The sequence below is a fragment of the Panthera pardus genome, unplaced genomic scaffold, assembly GCF_024362965.1.
Source record: "Panthera pardus isolate Hobbes unplaced genomic scaffold, ASM2436296v1 HiC_scaffold_12, whole genome shotgun sequence".
Lineage (NCBI taxonomy): Eukaryota > Metazoa > Chordata > Mammalia > Carnivora > Felidae > Panthera > Panthera pardus.
The window spans coordinates 15,495,667-15,515,023 of record NW_026526677.1 but is presented as its reverse complement, the minus strand read 5'-3'; the positions used below and the strand labels follow the sequence as shown (position 1 = coordinate 15,515,023).

Genomic DNA, 19,357 nt, shown 5'->3' with positions numbered 1-19,357 from the left:
GATTATGTGTCCTTTTTTTCTTTCTTTTAAAGTTTATATATTTATATTGAGAGAGAGAGTGAGCATCAGTGGGGGAGGGGCAGAGAGAGAGAGGGAGAGAGAGAATCCCCAGCAGGCTCCATCTACACTGTCAGCACAGAGCCCGATGCGTGGCTCGAATTCATGAACCGTGAGATCATGACCTGAGGGGAAATCAAGAATCAGACGCTTAACCCACTGAGTCACCCAGGTGCCCCTGTCTTTTTTCTTAAGGGTGGTTAGGGACAATGAAGCAACATTGATATCTTTTGGTGGGCGTGTAAATTGGTATAACCCTTCTGCAGTTTATATCGGAAGCATAAAAATGACCACTCTCCTTTGATCTGGTGGTTCCAAGTTTGAGACTCTGTCTTAAAGAAATAATCTGAAATATAGGACAAGGCTTATTATTCACAAAGAGGAGTCTCAGCACTATTTATAATGGAGGAAAATTTAGAACCCGTGCAAATTTCTAGCTTTTGGAGGATGGATAACTAAACTATAGGTTATCTCGCCGTGTATCATTATTTAGCTATTAGAAATGATGGCTGTGTAGACTGTATAATTACCATGAGGAGATGTGAGAAACAATTAAGTGAAACATACCAGCAGACAAAATTTTATGCATATTGTGAATAGTGCACAAAAGAAAAGCCTGGGAGTAGATTCTGTTGTTGACTTTTATGGGGGTGCTGGTAGGTTAGGTTGTAGTTTACAAGAATTATCCTTGAAGATTCCATAAGTCACGGATACAGAAGTATTAATTCTTTACTGATTGCCTGTGCCTCAGATGTCCTGGTTTCAGTTAACATTTCAATTACTCCTCTGGAAGTGCTGTCCAAGCTTTTATCCACGCTGATAATAGTGGTTGAGAAGCCCTTAAAATATACTTATTTCTATAGATTTCGTCCATTTAAAACAGATTGGATTATCCTCTGTTGCTTTCAGTGCTAGGGGTTCGCCCTTGTGGAGGGGAATCACGGTGGAATTGTCCACATTATTTAAAGAAAATTACCGTGACTGTTACCATTTTTATTAACTAAACTCCAGACTTCATTTGGGTTTCACATTTTTCTGCTAAAGCCCTTTCCTGTTCCTGTTTCCGCTAAAGCCCGATCCTGTGGATTGAATCCAAGATACCACATAGCATTTAGTAAAATAGTAATTTTTGATTACACAAAATGCATGAATCCATTCCTTTTTTTTTTTTTTAAATGTTTATTTTTGAGAGAGAGAGAGAGAGAGAGAGAGGCAGAGTGCAAGCAAGGGAGGAGCAGAGAGAGGGAGACACAGAATCCAAAGCAGACTCCAGGCTCCGAGCTGTCAGCATAAGAGCCTGACGTGGGGCCCAAACCCACGAACTGTGGGATCATTACCTGAGCCGAAGTTGGACGCTTAGCCAACTGAGCCACCCAGGCGCCCCAGATCTATTTTCTTTTTTAAAAGCGGGAAGGGGCGCCTGGGTGGCGCAGTCGGTTAAGCGTCCGACTTCAGCCAGGTCACGATCTCGCGGTCTGTGAGTTCGAGCCCCGAGTCAGGCTCTGGGCTGATGGCTCGGAGCCTGGAGCCTGTTTCCGATTCTGTGTCTCCCTCTCTCTCTGCCCCTCCCCCCGTTCATGCTCTGTCTCTCTCTGTCCCAAAAATAAATAAAAAACGTTGAAAAAAAAAAAATTTAAAAAAAAAAAAAGCGGGAAGGCAACAGATAGAACTAAAAGTTTCCTTTGACTGCCACCCCTAACCTGAGCCCCCCTTGCCCCTCTACAGAGATAAATACTGAAAGGTCCGAACTCCCCCTACCCCTTCCTCTCCTTATCTCACATAACTGCTTTCCTTCTTTGGATCAATACTTTCGGTTAAATTTGTGAATGTCACCTTTGTGTGTATGAGACTTCCCAGTACCCTGTCCCTCACTTTGCCCCTTTCTCTACTCTTTTCCATGTTTTGAACAATGTGAATGCACTGCTTTTATAACATATATACAAAAAAAAAGCTTCAAAAGGTAGCTGTCATAAAGGAGATGGAAATGCCTGCAGTCCAGATGTAGGTACGTGGGTGAGGTCAGTGCCGGGGATGGACGTAGTGAGAACACTTGAATCCAGGGCAGAAATGGCCCAGCCTGGGTGGAGTTCTGATGACAAAAGGTACATGCTTCAATCTGCGGTAGGAAACTAGTCTGTGTCATAACTGTTATAACGAGATCCACTTTCTGTTGTCTGATGTTGAAATAGATGCTTTTTTCTTTTTCTTTCTTTTTTTTTTTTCTTTGAGCGGGGGTGGTCTTTTCTCAAACTCTTGCAATTCTAAATCCTTCCTTGGTGCTCGCCAGTTGCCTGTCGCTTCGTGAGACTCTCCGGAAGGCTCATGGATTGTGAGGCAGCTCTCGCCCCAAAGGTTCTGATTATCAGAGTTGCATCAGTATAGTTCATTTTTGGTGTTTTGGTTGATGACCTTCCCATGTGGGCTCAGGGACGGGCTTCATGAAGCTCTAAGAAGGTGTAGATATAGGACTGTGAGACTGTGAGTGCATTACTGGCAGGCACCTGTAGTGGGAAAGGAAGATCTGAACTCAGGATCAGAGGATGACGCACTTGTACCGCATCTAGGCTGAGTGGGGGGAGCTGATTCACTTTTCAGAATCTTTAAAGGGGATGATAAACCCTCCCTCTTGGGCACATTGTGGGGATTTGGTGAGCAAGCACTTTCTCAGTTGCTGTACCAAGGTGACATTGCAGTTGTTAGTTGTAACCACTCCTCTGTAGCTACCTGTCAGCTGTCCCATGCGGCTCAGCCTTCGGGTGCTGCTCCATTTCACGTGCCCTTTTCTCTTTCCTGGGTTCTTAGCTCCAGACAAGTGAGAGTCACCCTCTGCGACAGTTTCATTTCACCTCCTGGCCGGACCACGGCGTTCCCGACACCACCGACCTGCTCATCAATTTTCGGTACCTTGTCCGTGACTACATGAAGCAGAGTCCTCCTGAGTCTCCCATTCTGGTGCATTGCAGGTATGCAGATGGCGCTCCATGTAGGACCGATTTCAAACGCCATTATAGATGCGGACACTTTAGAAAAGCAAGGCGTGAGAGGGACTGCGACAGGCATTTGGAAATTTAAGAAAGGTTTGGATAAGGGACCGTGGACTTATTCCCTAAGCCCTGAGGCTTTGAGAACAGGGGTTGGCAAACTATAACCATGGGCCAGATCTGGTAGGTTGCCTGTGTTTTTTTAAGACTATAATATATTCTAATTTATATCTTACTTATAACATTTTATTAAGTTTATTTATTTTGAGAGAGAGAGAGAGAGAGAGAGAGAGAGAGGGAACAAGTTGGGGAGGGGCAGAGAGAGGGAGAGACAGAATTCCAGGCAGGTTCTGCGCTGTCAGCTTAAAGCCTGACACGGGGCTCGAACTCACATACCGTGAGATCATGACCTGAGTCGAGATCAAGAGTCAGATGCTGAACCAACGGAGCCACCCAAGTGCCCCTATGACATTTTCTTATAAAATATTTCAACCTAGGGGCGTCTGGGTGGCTCAGTCGGTTGAGCATCTGACTTCGGCTCAGCTCATGATCTCACTGTTCGTGGGTTCAAGCCCCTCATCGGGCTCTGTGCTGACAGCTCAGAGCCTGGAGCCTGTTTCCGATTCTGTGTCTCCCTCTCTCTCTCTGCCCCTCCCCCTCTTGCGCTCTGTCTCCCTCTGTCTCAAAAATAAATAAACATTAAAAAAAATAAAAAGATATTTCAACCTTACAAAAATATAGAGTAATAATCTAATAAACTATGGCATGAGGCCATGTTTCTTTTTGTTAATAATATGTTCCAGATATAAAGTTGCTACTTATCAGTGTCCTTACACAGTTAAACGTGGTTCTAAAGTTGATCTGAATCATTCCCTTGTATGCTTTTATATTTTATTACATATGTATGTATATCTGTGGTTTTATATAGCTTTAAGCTTTTGCCAGATTTTATGATGTAGACATCATTCTGCAACCTGCTTTCTTCATTCAGCATTTTGGTTTGTTATTTAGTGAAGTTGAAATGCATAGTTTTAGTTCATTTTATTGATTTATTTAAAACATTTTTTTTTTGGCATACAAAACTGTACATAAATTTATGTATACAACTTCATGAGTTTGGAGGCAAGTATACACCTGTGAAACTATTACCACAATCCCTTTATGAATAAAGTTTTATTGGGACAGAGCCATGCCTGTTTGTTTACATATTGCCTCTAGTTACTTTCATGCTAAAATGGCAGAAAGAGATCAGTGTGCAAAGCCAAAGATATTTACTATCTGGTCCTTTACAGAAAAAGTTTGTCCCCACTTCCTGCTCTAGCCCAATAAGACAACTAGCTAGCTTTTAGGCTAAAGCAATTAATTTAGGAAAGATGAAGAGGGGCTTTGTTGCCCTATGGGGAACAGATTGATGAAACTTGCCATCCTGGGTTATGGTTAATAACTTGAATGGGACTGAGATTCAAGCTGCTCTAGCAAGAGGTTTTATTTGTGATATTTGACTCAAAATGAACTTTAGGGTTTGGGTCCCAGTCCCAAGCTAGTATAATCCAATTTGCTGAGGTTTTAGTTGAGCAAATGTTTCATGATCCTGGGCATTGATAGTGGAGGGGAGCAAGATACATGCACAAATGCACATTTGAGCATTTTACGTTAGAGGTAACCCATGGTGATGTGTTCATGTCTTTTTTTCTTCAGTGCTGGGGTTGGAAGGACAGGCACGTTCATTGCCATCGATCGTCTTATCTACCAGATAGAGAATGAGAACACTGTGGATGTGTATGGGATTGTGTATGACCTTCGAATGCACAGGCCTTTAATGGTGCAAACAGAGGTGAGGCCGAGCTCTGTGTCTGGCAGTCCGCTTTTTCAATCCTGTTTTCAAAAGGTTGCATCTTGTCACATACTTGTGTTGAAACACTTCACCCTTCTAGGTCTTTCTGGTTCTGGGCTGTGAGGTAACACTGGATTTCTTTTAGATCCGTAACTGCGATTGAATTATCCGATAGGGTGATACGGTGGTAGTGATACCAGCAATGGAACAGTTGGAACACCAAGATAATACCTGGATTCCTTACCTTGCGGCCACTAACTCATCAAATAATCTTAGCAGTTCTCTGAACTTTGGCTTCCGGGTTGTAAACTCTTAAAACTGGTATCTTCATGCTTTGTTTCTGAGAAGGTCTGACCATCCTTAAAACAAGCTGATGAAACGGACTTCTCAAATGTTAGCAATGTGAATGAAATAGGCGTAATGTTCATATAGCAGTGTATCCTCATCTAGCCCTGTGAATGTAAAAGAACATCAATTATCATAGTCCCCAGGGGGATGGCTGGCCAGCTGAGAAACTTCATGCTTAGTATCTACAATGTCAGCTGGGTAAGACCCATTGGATTCGGCTTTCCCTGAAATGTTCCTGACAAACATTGTTTTCAAGTCATGTTCTCAGCAAATATATTGGGAAATCGCCTTCTTCAACGCTGTAGGAAGGAATGTGTCTTGACTGGGATGAGAGCAGAATATTAATTTTGTATCAGGCTGTCGCCCTGTACCAATTTAGAACTCCATGAATATGTGCTGTGTTTTTGAGTCTAGCAGGGAATGTTCTGGAGGCCTGGGTACATCATGTGCTTTTGGGCGAGCAGCATGGTTGTAGAAGAAAGAGTAGAATTCACCTCCTGTGTTGGTCAGAAGAGATTTTTTTTTTCCTGCTATAATTATGTAGAGTAGAACTCAGTCTTTTATCTCCTTTGAAGAAACACAGAAATCTTATACCTGCCCACAAATTCTTTTCTTGGTCCTTTTTTTTTTTTTGTAGTTTGAAGATAATGTAAACTTGTTCATATTAAGACATCTAACAAAATAGGATTATATAGAATGTATTTTTCTCTTTTACTTTTTCTTCCCTAGAGGTAGCCAATGCTTACAGTTTGTGTATATCACTATAGGTTTCTTTATGTACATCTGTAGAAAAACACATGTACACACGCACACACACAGTACTTTTTTTTTTTTTGTTATGGCTGGTGCTCTTTCAAAAAACTGAGTACAGATGACACACACACAATGTTACATTCGTTTCAGGTGTACAACAGAGTGATTCAACAAGTCTATATGTTATGTTCTGCTCATCATAAGTGTAACTACCATCTGTCACCACACAAGGTTATTACAGTACCATTGACTGTATTCCATATGCTGTGCCTTTCATCCCCGTGACTTAATTCATTCCATAACCGGAAGCCTGTTCCTCCTACTCACCTTTTCCCATTTTGCCCATCTCCCCCCTCCCCTCCCTTCTGGTAACCACCAATTCTCTGTATTTATGGGTCTGTTTCTGCTTTTTTGTGTGTTTGTTTTGAGTTTTAGAGTCTATGCATAAGTGAAAGCGTATGGTATTTGTCTTTCTCCGTCTGACTTATTTCACTTAGCATAATACCTTTTAGATCCATCCATGTTGTCACAAATGGCAAGATCTCATTCTTTATTATGGCTGAGTAATACTCCATTGCATATTTATACCACGTCTTTATTTATCATCTATTGATGGATGCTTGGGTTGCTTTCCTATCTTGGCTACTGTAAAAAATACTGCAACAAACATAGGGGTTCACATATCTTTTTCAATTAGTGTTTTGTTTTCTTTGGGTAAATACCCAGTAGTGGACTTACTGGATCACAATTGTATTTCTGTTTTTAACTTTTTGAGGAACTTTCATATTGTTTTCCATAGTGGCTGTACCAATTTACATTCCCACCAGTAGTGCACAAGGGTCCCCTTTTCTCCACATCCTCTCCAATCCTTGCTGTTTTTTGTCTTTTTGATACTAGCCCTTCTGACAGGTGTGAGGTAATATCTCACGGTGGTTTTGATTTGCATTTCCCTGATGATGAGTGATGTTGAGCATCTTTTCGTGTGTCTGTGGACCATCCATATGTCTTCTTTGGAGAAGTGTCTATTAAGTTCCTCTGCCCGTTTTCTAATCAGATTGTTTTTTGGCTGTCGAGTTGTGTAGGTTTTTATATATCTTGGATATTGACACATGGAATATTTTTTTCATTGGATTTTACGTTATATCTAATTCTGCCCTGTGATTTTTTTTTTCTCTTATAGCACCCTGGATATCTTTCAGCATATACCTTTTTCCTCTTCCTTTTTTAATGGCTACCTGCATATTCTGACGAGCTTGCCTGAGGGTGGTCCCCACCCAACTCTACCCAGATTATCCCCCTTAACCTGTCCCCTCTGTTGAGAATCACAGTTTACTCCTTACACCGCACATGCTCACTAACCAAGAAAATCTTGTTGGCTTTGTTCATTGTGGGGCCGATGGGTTTGGGGGAGTGGTGGTAATCTGAAAGTAACCTTGGGTGCTAATCTCTGGGACCTCTGCTCATTTGCTTTCTCTTTTTACTTTTCTAACAGGACCAGTATGTTTTCCTCAACCAGTGTGTTTTGGATATCATCAGATCCCAGAAGGACTCAAAAGTAGATCTTATCTACCAGAACACAACTGCAATGACAATCTATGAAAACCTTGCACCAGTGACTGCGTTCGGAAAGACAAATGGTTACATCGCCTAGTTCCAAAGTAAAACCTTTCTGGAGTGAACCGGACCGTCACACCCACAGCGAAGGAAAATGCCCCGATGTCGACATGTTTTTATATGTCTAATATCTTATTCTTTGTTCTGTTTTGTTAGAACTAATTTGAGGGTGTGAAGCTGCACATGTAGAACATGACAAATGAGAAGTTGGGGCTGTCAGGGGCTGTGGATGGGTGTTGAGTTAATCAACTACATTCCTGAATACCAATGGGATGAGTTCACCTTTTTTTTTTTCTTGAGAATTATGGAACACCAGGAAAAGTGAGCTATGATTTTTTTTTTCTTTTTCAAAACAGATTCTTTTTAAAAAAGACTATTTTATATGATTCACATGCTAAAGCCAGGATTGTGTTGGGTTGAATATATTTTAAGTATCAGAGATCTATTTTTACCTACTGTATCTTGGAATCTAGCTGATGGAAAATACGTGATTGTGGATGATTATCATGTCGGGAGGGGTACGTGGTACCTCTTCTGCCTGGGTTTTCTATTTGAACATGTGCCTTTTCTGAATTATGCTTCCACAGGCAAAACTCAGTAGATATCTCTATTTTTGTATTGAATCTCATAATTGGAATATAAGGAATATTTAAACAGTAGTTTAGTATCTGAGGTTCAGCCTTCTCGGTAACATTCCTGTTCTCATTTGACTAGAGGAGGCCTCCCCGTCCCCCATGTTTCGTGCTCTATTCTTTTTTTCCCCTTTCTCTCCCGGTTTTCCCCAAAGACATTTCTGTTGGCCACATTTTCAGCCCATTGGTTGAGTGAGAGTGGAAACCAAGTATCACCTTGAGAATTTCTGGGGGTGGGGGAAAGCAGAGGAACCCTACAGTGATATAATCTCCTTCTCTTGTCCCTGTTTCATCCTTTTTTCTCATTTCTGTATTTGGTAAGAAGGATTATTTAAAGGTGCAATATGTGACTTAGTGATTCATGATGCTCTAGGTTTTTAGTAACGTTTTACTCAGGTTGGCATTTTATGTGCGTCTGTGTGTCCGTGTCTGTGTGTATGTATGTGTGTGTTTAAAAGCGTGGCAATCTGTGAACACTTCAGTGTGAAAACAGTGTCTGATTAATCCCTCCTCCCTCAAAGTCCACTGGCTTTAGTCTATCTGCAGTGACACATATCGGTATCTACTGTATATATATATACTAAACTCTTAAAACAGTCATTCCTTTGAATTGAGGTGTACAGAGTTTGAATTTGTATCAAAGATGTAATTATTTTTAAAACCTCTTTTCACTATACTGCTGCTGTAATTACTTTTGATTTTTTTAATGTAGATTAATTTTTTTTTTTTTTTTTTTTTTTTTTTGCTTCAGGTGTGTATCCACCAAGAATTTCAGAATTTATGAGGATTTATTTTATTGGTACATAATCTGTAAACTTCTCAAGGCATTAACATGAAAGGGTTTGTTTCTTTTTATTTTATATTGTGGCTCAGGTTATATTTTGAAGAGGTTTTGAATTTATCCTCCTATAGGCGATGAAGTCGAGAAGGTCTTATGAAGGAATTACCAAGTCCCTGGATTCCTGTGGCCATTTTCCACAGTAATAAATCCTGCTGTAAATTCAGGACAACTGTGTCCTAGTGAAAATGGGAGCGGGGTCTTCTCCGGGTGCCCTGGTCACTCTTGACCTGGGGGAGCCCGTCTCCCGACGCTGCCGTGTTCCTCAACTTGCTAGCACCTTGAGAACTGACTGGACGTGCTAGTGGGTTATGGAGGGTGAACCACAACGTACTGAAAGCCCTTGATTCGGTTCAGAGGCTTAGCGCTTGTACGTCTTTTGTCCCCCTTTTCCCTTTGAGGTACTAAAAGGATTAAAAGGAGAGGAGGTGGTCGTGTCAGTGTCTGGGGAGGACTTACTTCCCACACAGAAATTGCACTTTTCGCCGAAGCCTTTGCTCTCTCTTGTGGCAAGCAGTTCATTCAGCATCAGGCCCTGCAAGGAATGGGTTGTACAGGCCTGGTTGGGCCATCTTGACTCCCCTTCAGAGGGGCCTTCGGCTCTTTAGGCCTGCATCAGGGAAGCCACGCCGTCCCGGGCTGTTGAGTGAAGCTGGCTTTGGGCAGATTGCTTCCAAACCTTCACGCTGGTCTGCCCCTCCACGCGTGCAGCTCTCAGAGTTCCATGATGGCATTCGGAGGTCCCTCCCCGGGGCCGCGGTTCTGTGGGTCATGCCCCTCTCCACTTTACTTGTCAGGAAGCCACTGGAATGGGGGTGTAGAAGTCACTTCTGACAAAGATGCTCTGCCCGGCCCTGCCTACATTCCCTGCCACAGAGAAATCGGAGGGAAGGACTTGGCTCCAAAAATTCCTTTAGAAGGCTAAAGCAACAAGAATTATAAACATATTGTGTAAAATCACACAGAACCCCAGAAACTCTCCTTCCTTCCGCCTGGTATGGGTTTGGGAAATGGGCAGGAGCCCCAGCTAAGCCACTCTCAGATGTCATTCCCAGTCCTGGGAGGAAGGCTCGTGGCAGAGAGGTCTGGATTCCACATGGCAGGTCATGTGAAGGTCACGATGCTTCTCCGCATCCTGAAGAGGGCTGGGTTTGGGGACCGGTGGGGGTGGTGAGGGTATTTATAGCACAGTGATTGAAAAGGGAAGATAATTGTGTAAATATAAAGGACACACGAGCTGGGGATTGGCCATAGAAAAGAGAAGGTGCTCTCGAGCTCCTGCCCCAAAGCCTCCCAGGAACGATGAACTAAAATCTGAGGAGTCCAGCGGAATCGCGGAGATGGTGTGATCACCCCTGCTTTCCTATTTGCCGGTTGCACACAGAAAAATGGCCAGGGTGGGATTAGTTATCAGTGAAAGGCCTGAAGGTTGGTGGTCAGTTGGTCTGGGGGATTTGGGGCATCGGTACCCTCTCCCAAGAGTGAGGACGTTTGCCTCCAAAGGTAAACCTAGTGATGTTTGGCACCGGTGGGAAATGACATTTGGGAGTCTGTTCCCTGTGGGTACCTAGTGACCTCCGGTGGACTTTGGCAGATTTGACTGCACTGGAGTTGGGCTTCATTGAGCCAGAGGCTCGTTGGGGGTGGGGGCCACCTTGCATCTGATTCATGTTTGCTTTTCATCAGAGATGAAAAAGGCTGGCTTCCTTTTGCAGTGCTGGGTTGCACTTACTGCGCTAAACAAGGCTTGGTGACTATGTTGGTTTGCCTCAAAAGTCCAAGTTCTGCGTTTTCAGACTGTATAGCAGCCAAGTGTTCAACATACTGTAGCATTTTTCCCTTGGGGGCACGTATGAACAGGATGTGTTGATATGGACTCTAAAACTGTAATTTTCTTGTAACTATTTTGGAATGATGCATATTTCTAATGTTTGTTATACTTGTACAGAGTATTGCTGTTGGTTGCTTTTTTTTTTTTTTTTAAGGAAAAAATGGCCTGAAAAAAAAATTTTTTTAAAAGACTCACAAATACCAAATATAAAAAGTGTCAACACACGGTGCCTTTTGTTTCTTTTTTGTCCCACTTTTTACTTTAGGTCCCCACCGTTTTGTATCCTGAGCAGTGTACGGGCCTGTGTTTAATTGGGGCATTCTTTTTTTTTTTTTTTTTTTAACGTTTATTTATTTTTGAGACAGAGAGAGACAGAGCATGAACGGGGGAGGGTCAGAGAGAGAGGGAGACACAGAATCTGAAACAGGCTCCAGGCTGTGAGCAGTCAGCACAGAGTCCAACACGGGGCTCGAACTCACATACCACGAGATCGTGACCTGAGCCGAAGTCGGACGCTTAACCGACTGAGCCACCCAGGTGCCCCTAATTGGGGCATTCTTAACAAAAACATGTGTCCCTTTTTGATTTTGTACATTGTGTTAGTTTGCTGGGGCCACAACAAAGTGCCACAGGCCAGGAAGCTTAAACAACAGGAATTTAATCTCTCTCAGTTCCGGAGGCCAGAAGTCCAAGATCAAGGCGCTGGCAAGTTGGTTTCCTCGGAAGCTTCTCTCTTTGGCTTGCAGATGGCCGCCATCTTCCCTGTGTCTTCACTTGGTCTTCCCTCTGTGTCCGTCTGTGACCTGATCTCCCCTTTTTATCAGGAAACCAGTCATAAAGGATTAAGGCCCACCCTAACGACTTAAATTTTACCATCGTCACCTCTTTAAAGACAGTACCTCCAAATACATTCCGAGGTACTGGGGTTAGGACTTTAAGCTATGAATTTGGGGAGACATAATCCAGCCCCAAACACACATCCAGGGAGACTAAGTGAAGAGGAGACTTGGAAGAAGAAGTGAGTGTGCATCTGAGATGTGGCTGCGTGTGCTTTCACAGGGTCAGACACATGGATCTACAGATGGACAGACACTCCATTTGTGCCATTTGGTCGCAACACACATACCTTAGGCAAGTCCCCAGGATTTTCAGAGGTTTTTTTTTTTTTTTTTTTTTTTTTTAGTGATGGATTTGGGGAATCCCAGAATTTCTGGGACACTGTAGCAATCTGGACAGTTTTTGAGTGCCAACTATGCACCAGCCACTATCCCTTAGTGCCTGTGATGCACCAGCCACTCTGCCTCTGTGGCTGGTAAAGCAAAATACCGGGTTCAACCACAAACAAAAAGGACAAAAACCTTTGCCCTCATGGAGCAAAAACAGAGGCGGAAACAGATCCCCCTCTTTTATGTGAATTATTTTATGTAAATAAAAGCTTTAGTATGTTGGGTCATGCAGGTGTAAGGAAAACCAGCATTTCACCCTCGGAGGCATGAACTCGTGGCTGTCACACGGCAGGCGGTGCACACCCCCATGCCAACGAGAGAAAGCTTTCCGGCGCGTGCTCGGCGCGCATGCCTGCGTGCGGGGAGACTAGAGGCCGTTCCCAGAGCCGCGGGGCACACGCCGCAGGCCGGCCAGGGAACGAAGATGAATACAGCAGAGGTCCTCGCGTAAGAAGCCGCCCCAGGTGCCTCAAACCCAAAAGGAACGCACGAGGTACCAGGGAAGGTTTAAAGGCACAGGTAACCGGATTCCGGAATTACGGGTGGTGGTTTTCGAGCGAGTCTTAAGCGGAATGTTCGCAGGAGGAGAAGGGGGGGCGGTTGGGGGCGTGAAAGCCCAGGCTTTGCGCCCGCGGGAACCCTGCGCATGTCGGGGAGGCTGGAGCGGGAGCACCGGAGGGTGAGCGCGCGGGCGGCGGATGAGCCTGGAAGGGAAGAAGCTCCGGGACTGTGTGTGGTCGCCTGAAGCAGTCTCACGCCTGACACACTTCTCCAGGTGTGCGTGTACATGATACGTAAGTAACCGCGTGTGCGCGCGCGCGCACACACACACACACACACACACACACACACACACAGTTTACCTTCACTATTTTCTCTGGATGGAAGCTGCATGGTGGTCACGTGGTGTCACACGGGCTGGAAGGAAGGGCACCTACCAGACGCTGGGCTGGTGGAGGGGAATGGAGCCCTGTTAGTGGGAGCCAGGGGTAGAATTTACCACACAGAACAGGGCACGTACAGCCCTTTCAGTGGGGAGACAGGGTTCCCCGCCGCCAGGCCCCACTAGGTCCTCAGCAGTGGTTGGGGGTTCCTCCAGGTTCCTCCAGGACCTTGCTCATAGCCGGCTCCTGCTGTCTCTCCCTCTTAACCACCCCCCTCCCCCACTCGCCCCCCCCCCCCCCCCCATCCTCCTTGCCTCTCCCAACCATCTGGAGACTGCGGCTAAATGCTGGCCTGCTTGCCAAGTGCAAAATAACTAGTAACAGTTCCAGCCCATGCCTGAGCTGTTGACTGTGAAATGCTGTGTTGAAGGAAGGTCAGTTTTCCAGGAAGGCTACTGCTGGTATGTCCAGGTCTGCCTGAGGCCACGACTGTAATTACTTTTCTCCTTAGGCAAGAAAGCACAGATCTGGAGCATATTACCGTTTAATTATTCCTGGTTGAGGAGAGAAAGTATTTTGCTTTACAAGCGATGCTTCCTGATGGATGTATGGTGGTAGACAGGTCCGAGTTTGGAGGCCTGAGCTTTTGTTCTTCCCCTGCCCGAAGGGACTGAGTGGAAATCACAAACTTTCCTGCTTTTGATAAGCGTTAGGTGGCTGAAAGCTGAAGTCTCCCCGAGTGTCAGGAGTGGAGTCTGTGGGCCTTGTTGAATACACAACCCTCGTGCCTAAGCAGAGGTGGGTGTGGGTTGATGTCTTGTTGAAGCTGGGGAAGTTTAAAGACCCCAGCCCCTACGAGGGCATCTTCCCAAGGGTGTTTTGAGCCCCGATCTCATCTGGCCATCACACCTTCAACTGGGAAGTTTCTGGGCTTACTTACCCTCATGTCTCAGACTCTGCCTCTCAGCAAAGAGGAGGCTTGAAGGTAAGTTCAGAAAGAATAGAGATGACGGTTCAGATTTTTGCAAATACGAATGTGGTTAAAATTTTGATGCTGTAACACTCAGCATATTGCCTGGGATGCATGAAACGTCCAGTAGATGGTAGCTATTCATTTATCAACTTAAATTTTATTGATCATCTGTGGGCTGGCAGTGGGCCCTGGGTATGTACAGTTGAGAACAAAGCAGGCATGATCGCTGCCCCTGTAGAATTTTAGGGCCTACTGGAGAGTCAGGAAGTTTAAAAGGGATTAAACCTACCCGCTGACACATTGCAGCTAGACTGAGAAAGGATTGGAAGGGAGTGGCAGAGTATGCCAAGGCCCTGAGGCAGGAATGAATTTGGCACTTTGAAGAGGGATCCAGGAGACTGCAGTCTCTGGAGCTTAGCTGAGAGGGGACCTAAGAGCACAATATGAAGCCAGAGAGGTAGGCGGGTGATCGGGTCCGACTTCGTGGAGGATGACGATGGGCCAGTACATTCCCCCTCCCTTGTCTCTGAATCAGCATGAGGTCAGGCGATTTGTTTTGGTCCGTCAATGTGAGCAGAAGTGACCGTACTGGTCCCGAGCCTAGATCATAAGACACTTCAGTTGATTTTGCTCACCCTCTTGTGCTTCAACCATTGCTATGAAAAATACCCCCGCTGGGCAGCTGCTGCCCTGTGAACCTGAGCCCTGGAATGAACACTTGAGTAGCAGAGTTGCCCCACCCAAGCCCAGCTGGGCTGTGCCTCGGAACAGAGCCACCTGGGTCCAGCCCTGCCTAGTTAGCTGGTCCCTGGCTGACCTACGATTCCATGAGAATGATTTACTCCAGGAGAATCTATGACTTTGGGATCTCTTATTATGTTGCATTTTTGTGGCAATAACTAAAACAGCCTCACAGCTAGTATTTGGTGGAGCTGGGATTTGAATCAACTCCGAGGCTTGGTTCTTAGTCATCTCTTTCAAGAGTAGAAGATTTCATTTAAAATAGTCTTTTTTTTTTAAAGTTTCAATTTTAATTTCAGTTAGTTAGCATGCAGTGTTATATTAGTTTCAGGTGTACAATATAGTAATTCAACAGTTACATGCATCACCCTGTGCTCATCACAAGTGCCCTTCTTAATACCCATCACCTTAAAATAGTCCAGGCATTTATAAACAGAACCCGGAGGTATCTATCAGCCTAAATTTTTTACTTTCTCTCAATGACTACCCAATTAGTTAAAACCTAATTTTTTTCTCCTTGATGAAAAAAAGTAGCTACAACAGAGTTTTAAATACATTTGTCAAGTTTTACAAAGTTCTTTAAAATGAGCGTGAACCTGAGGCCGGTTTTGAGTCCCTCTTGCTGCTAGCAGTTTGTCAAAAAACGTTAAGTTTTTGGACGTTAGGTTCTGAGCAGTAAAGCTGGAGGAAACAAGGGGGCACCTTCGTGCTTCTGGCTGAGTGTTGCCCTGCCAGGGAGCAGGGCTGGTTGACATCTGGGGAGCAGAAGGAGGAGGCAAGTTTAGTCCCTGGTCTCAAAAATTCTGACAGCTCATCCATCCCTTCCGGGGTTTCACAGCTCCTTTCTGGAGCTGGATGTCAATCTCTGGGACTTCTGAGGAAAATCATCCTAGTCACTTTCCTGAAGGCAGGTAAATCCTTGGACCCCAAAACTGAGAAGCGTTGGCTGGGGCAGCCATTTCGGATGTGGCCACTAGATGGCGCCAGAGGACTGGGCGGAGGAAGCCATTCTTGGTTCAACTGTGGGAGGGGGATGGAAGAAAATAGGATCCTTAAAGTAACTAGAAGGCAGAGAGGGGATGCCTAAAAATCAACAGGGTTGAGGAAGTGCCCTTGCCAGCACTCTGCAGCTTTCCCCCTTATAATTTAGTATACAAAAAATTTAGATAAAAAGAAGGGGGAAAATCCCGTGTGGTCTCCAAGCAATAAGATGGCCTCCAATGATACTTAACTCTCTGGTCCTCATAGCCAGGTGGTCCCCTTGGGCCTTGTACCAGGGTTGGTCTGTGTGACCAGCAGAATGTAGCAGAAGTGATGGTGTGTTGCTTCTGAGATTAGGTCGTAAACATCTCAGATGTTTAGGTTGTAAACATCTCTGCAGCTCACTCTCGCCAGCAGCCCTGGGAGCGGCCCACGTGGCGAGGAACTGAACCTCTTGCCGGCAGCCAGGTGGTCTTGGAAGTAGAGTCTCCAACTCCAGTCAGGCCTTCAGATGATTGCAGCCCCGGCTTATAGCTGACTGTAGCCTCCTGGGAGACCTTGAGCCAGACCTGCCAGCTAAGCCACTCCAAGATTCCTGATCCTCAGAAACTGCTTTGGAGTCAGACGGACCCGATTTGCCTGCGATTCTATAGACAAGTCACTTCGCTTCTTGGAACCTCTAGGTCTTTGTGAGAATAATAGCATTTACTGATAATGCGTGGAACATAATAGCGTTTACTCATAGCTTTAAATGAGATAATTTGTTCAAAATTCAAGTTTAACTGCTAGCTGCTTTTCTGTATAGGCAGAGGCAGGAAGTTTCCTCGGAGTGGATGTCTTTGTTCTGAGAAGTTAATGGAGCGCCCTGCTTAGTTATGCAGATATAGTTAAGTGTAGGAACCTTTTGTTATGATGTCTTTCCTGAGGCAGAGCACAAAGTACCTCTCCCCTTGGTATGCACAATTTTGCACACAGAGCAAGGGGCTTTCTGGGAAGGAAGGACTGAAGCCCCTAACTTTTGGTCTCTGAGATTTGCAATTAAGGAAACCTGTTTTGGTGGTTCCTGGTAACATTGACCATGATCCATCAACATGAATGAATATTAAAAGCTGCAAGAGGGAGCCCTCCATGAGGGAAAGAAGGGCCAGTGTTGGTGATGTAGGTTCAGCACCAGGGTTTGTGTGGGGGCTTGATATGTACAGCATGTGCTGGCTGTACCAGCCATACTGGACCCCATGACCTTGGGACTCAAGTGTGGAGTCCGACCCTGCATGGTGAGGTCTAGACCTGGGCGGTAGACCCACATCCATCAGATGACCCAGGACCAATTACATGGCAATGACCAAAGACAGTGCCTGGTCAGATTTTTAATTCCTCTGTTCCTACATGGCCTTTGGCAGCAGCAGTCCTTTGGATTGAGAATTCCTCAGTTCTTGGACAATTTGGGATGGAGAAGGGGTCCAGCATTATGTGGGGAGATAGTGGACTTCTGTTAATAAGGCAAGTGTGGCCTTGAGCTATTAGTTGTGTAGATAAAAAATGTGATTTCATTTGTATTTTCCAGATGGTGAGCTAGAGTGTATGACTTGGGTAAACTAACTGCTGTTATAACCAACAAGTCCCGGAATCTCAGTGGCTTAATAGCCATGTCACAATTTAAAGTAGCTGGCACCATTCAAGGACCCAGGCTGGTACAGGTTCCATTCTATCTCACCCAAACCTATGAAGGTCATTCAGAGTGTTAACTTTCTAGCTGGCAGGTGAGGAAGAGAACGTGGAAAACAGTGTGTGGGAGGTTTTTTTTTTTTAAATATTTTTTTCCTAATGTTTATTTTTGAGAGAGGAGACAGAGTGCAAGTAGGGGAGGGTCAGAGAGAGACGGAGACACAGAATCTGAAGCCGGCTCCAGGCTTCAAGCAGTCAGCAAAAGCCTGACATGGGGCTTGAACTCACAAACCGTGAGATCATGACCTGAGCTGAAGTCGGAGGTTCAGCCAACTGAGCCACCCAGGCGCCCCTGGGAGGTTTCTATGGGTCAAGTTCAGAAATGACATATATCGTTTTCAGCCACGTTCCATTGACAGGGAAACAGCGTTTAGCTGGGTACCCAGGAAGCAGAGGAGAACTGAGGGTGTTGGTGAGTGCTGGTGTTCTGTGCCATATTGGGCAAGCCATAGATACAGTGCTTAGCATAGTGCCTGGCACCTAGCAGGTATTCCATAAATGGTGGCATCTTCCCTCTTTCCAGAGACACCTGTGTGGGGAAGGAGTAGATGGGAAAGAAATGGCCTCTGTGCTTCTGCTTGGGCATGGTGACCCAACTGCTTCTAAATGTCTTGTTTTGTGGCTCTAACAGGGGGACTGGGGGGTGCTGAGTCCTGGTTTGGGTGTACAGTGTGGTTATAGGAGGAGTCTGGTTCATCTGTGTCCTCACGGCCTCCAATCACGCCTTTAATTACTTGCCTGTAGCTCCTGGGGATCTCAAGGAGGTCAAAGAATTCCCAGCTCTGAAATCCCCCCAAGGGATGACATTAATTTGCTTCTTTGCGAACTTTTCCTAAGTCTTTGCCTCAGCTCCTTGGAGTATAATTAGTTGCCAAAGACTGTCATCATGCCACAAAGCTGGGTGCGGGCCACAGAAAATAGATCATAGATCTCACGGAACAGGGAACTAATTGGCTCTTTTCCTTCCCTTGATGATGATTGTAGCAGCAGAGAACTTTTTCTGCTAAATAAGAAGAGGCCGGATATCTGAGTTGTGGAGAGTTAATGGAAACAATTGAGAATACATGGATTTGAACAAGCTAGAATTATTTTTTTTACATCTATAGTATCATGTTTGCACAATGGTTTTTAATGTGCTTTTTTTTTTCTTTAATGCTTGATATATTTTGAAGCTCTTTTAATAGCAGTATACATAGCCTGTGTCTATTAGTCACCTTGGGCTGCCATAACACATACCATACTGAGTGGCTTAAACAACATGAATTTATTTTTCATAGGTCTGCAGACCAGAAGTACAAGATCAGGGTGCTGGTGGGGTTGGTTCCCTGGTGAGGGTTCTCTTCCTGGCTTGCAGAATTGCTTTCTAGCTGTGTCTTCACAAGGCCCCGGGGGGGGCGGGGGTGGGGGGGGTGGGGGGGGATGGAGGGGGACCCAGTGCTTTCTCTCTCTTCCTCTTCTTAGAAGCTGCTAATCCTGTCAAGAGGATCCTACCCTCATGATCTCATCTAACCCTAATTACTTTCCAAGGGCCCCATCTCCAAATACCATCACGGTCCCGATGAAGATTAGGGCTTCAACAGATGAATTTCTGGGAGACAGTTCTGTCCATAGCACCATTCTTTTTTTTTTTTTTTATTTCTTTAAATTATTTTTTAATTTCAGCTTTATTGAGGTATAATTGACAAAATTGTAGGATATTTAAAGTGCACATTATGGTGATTTGATATACATATACATGTACATTTGGAAAGGATTCCCCCATGTAGTTAATTGATAAACCCATCATCTCACACAGTTATCTTTTTTGGCTGTGTGTGTGTGAGAGCATTCAAGTTTTACTCTCAGCAAATTTCACTTACACTAAACAGTGTTACCAAATTCAGTCACCATGATTTACCTGAGAACCCCAGACCTTATTCTTCTTACCTTCCTATAGGTG

At 44.8% G+C, this 19,357-nt stretch overlaps 1 protein-coding gene across 1 annotated transcript in view; it reads left to right on the top strand.

The window, feature by feature from the left end:
* The window catches only part of PTPRJ (protein tyrosine phosphatase receptor type J), a 170,512-nt gene extending 161,033 nt beyond the window's left edge, over nt 1-9,479 (top strand). The window contains exons 22-24 of the mRNA XM_053899703.1: nt 2,860-3,020; nt 4,737-4,872; nt 7,466-9,479. Of these exons, the coding sequence (XP_053755678.1) occupies nt 2,860-3,020; nt 4,737-4,872; nt 7,466-7,624 (456 nt within the window). The 3' untranslated portion in view covers nt 7,625-9,479. The remainder of the gene's footprint in view (nt 1-2,859; nt 3,021-4,736; nt 4,873-7,465) is intronic.
* The last annotated feature ends 9,878 nt before the right edge of the window (nt 9,480-19,357 follow it).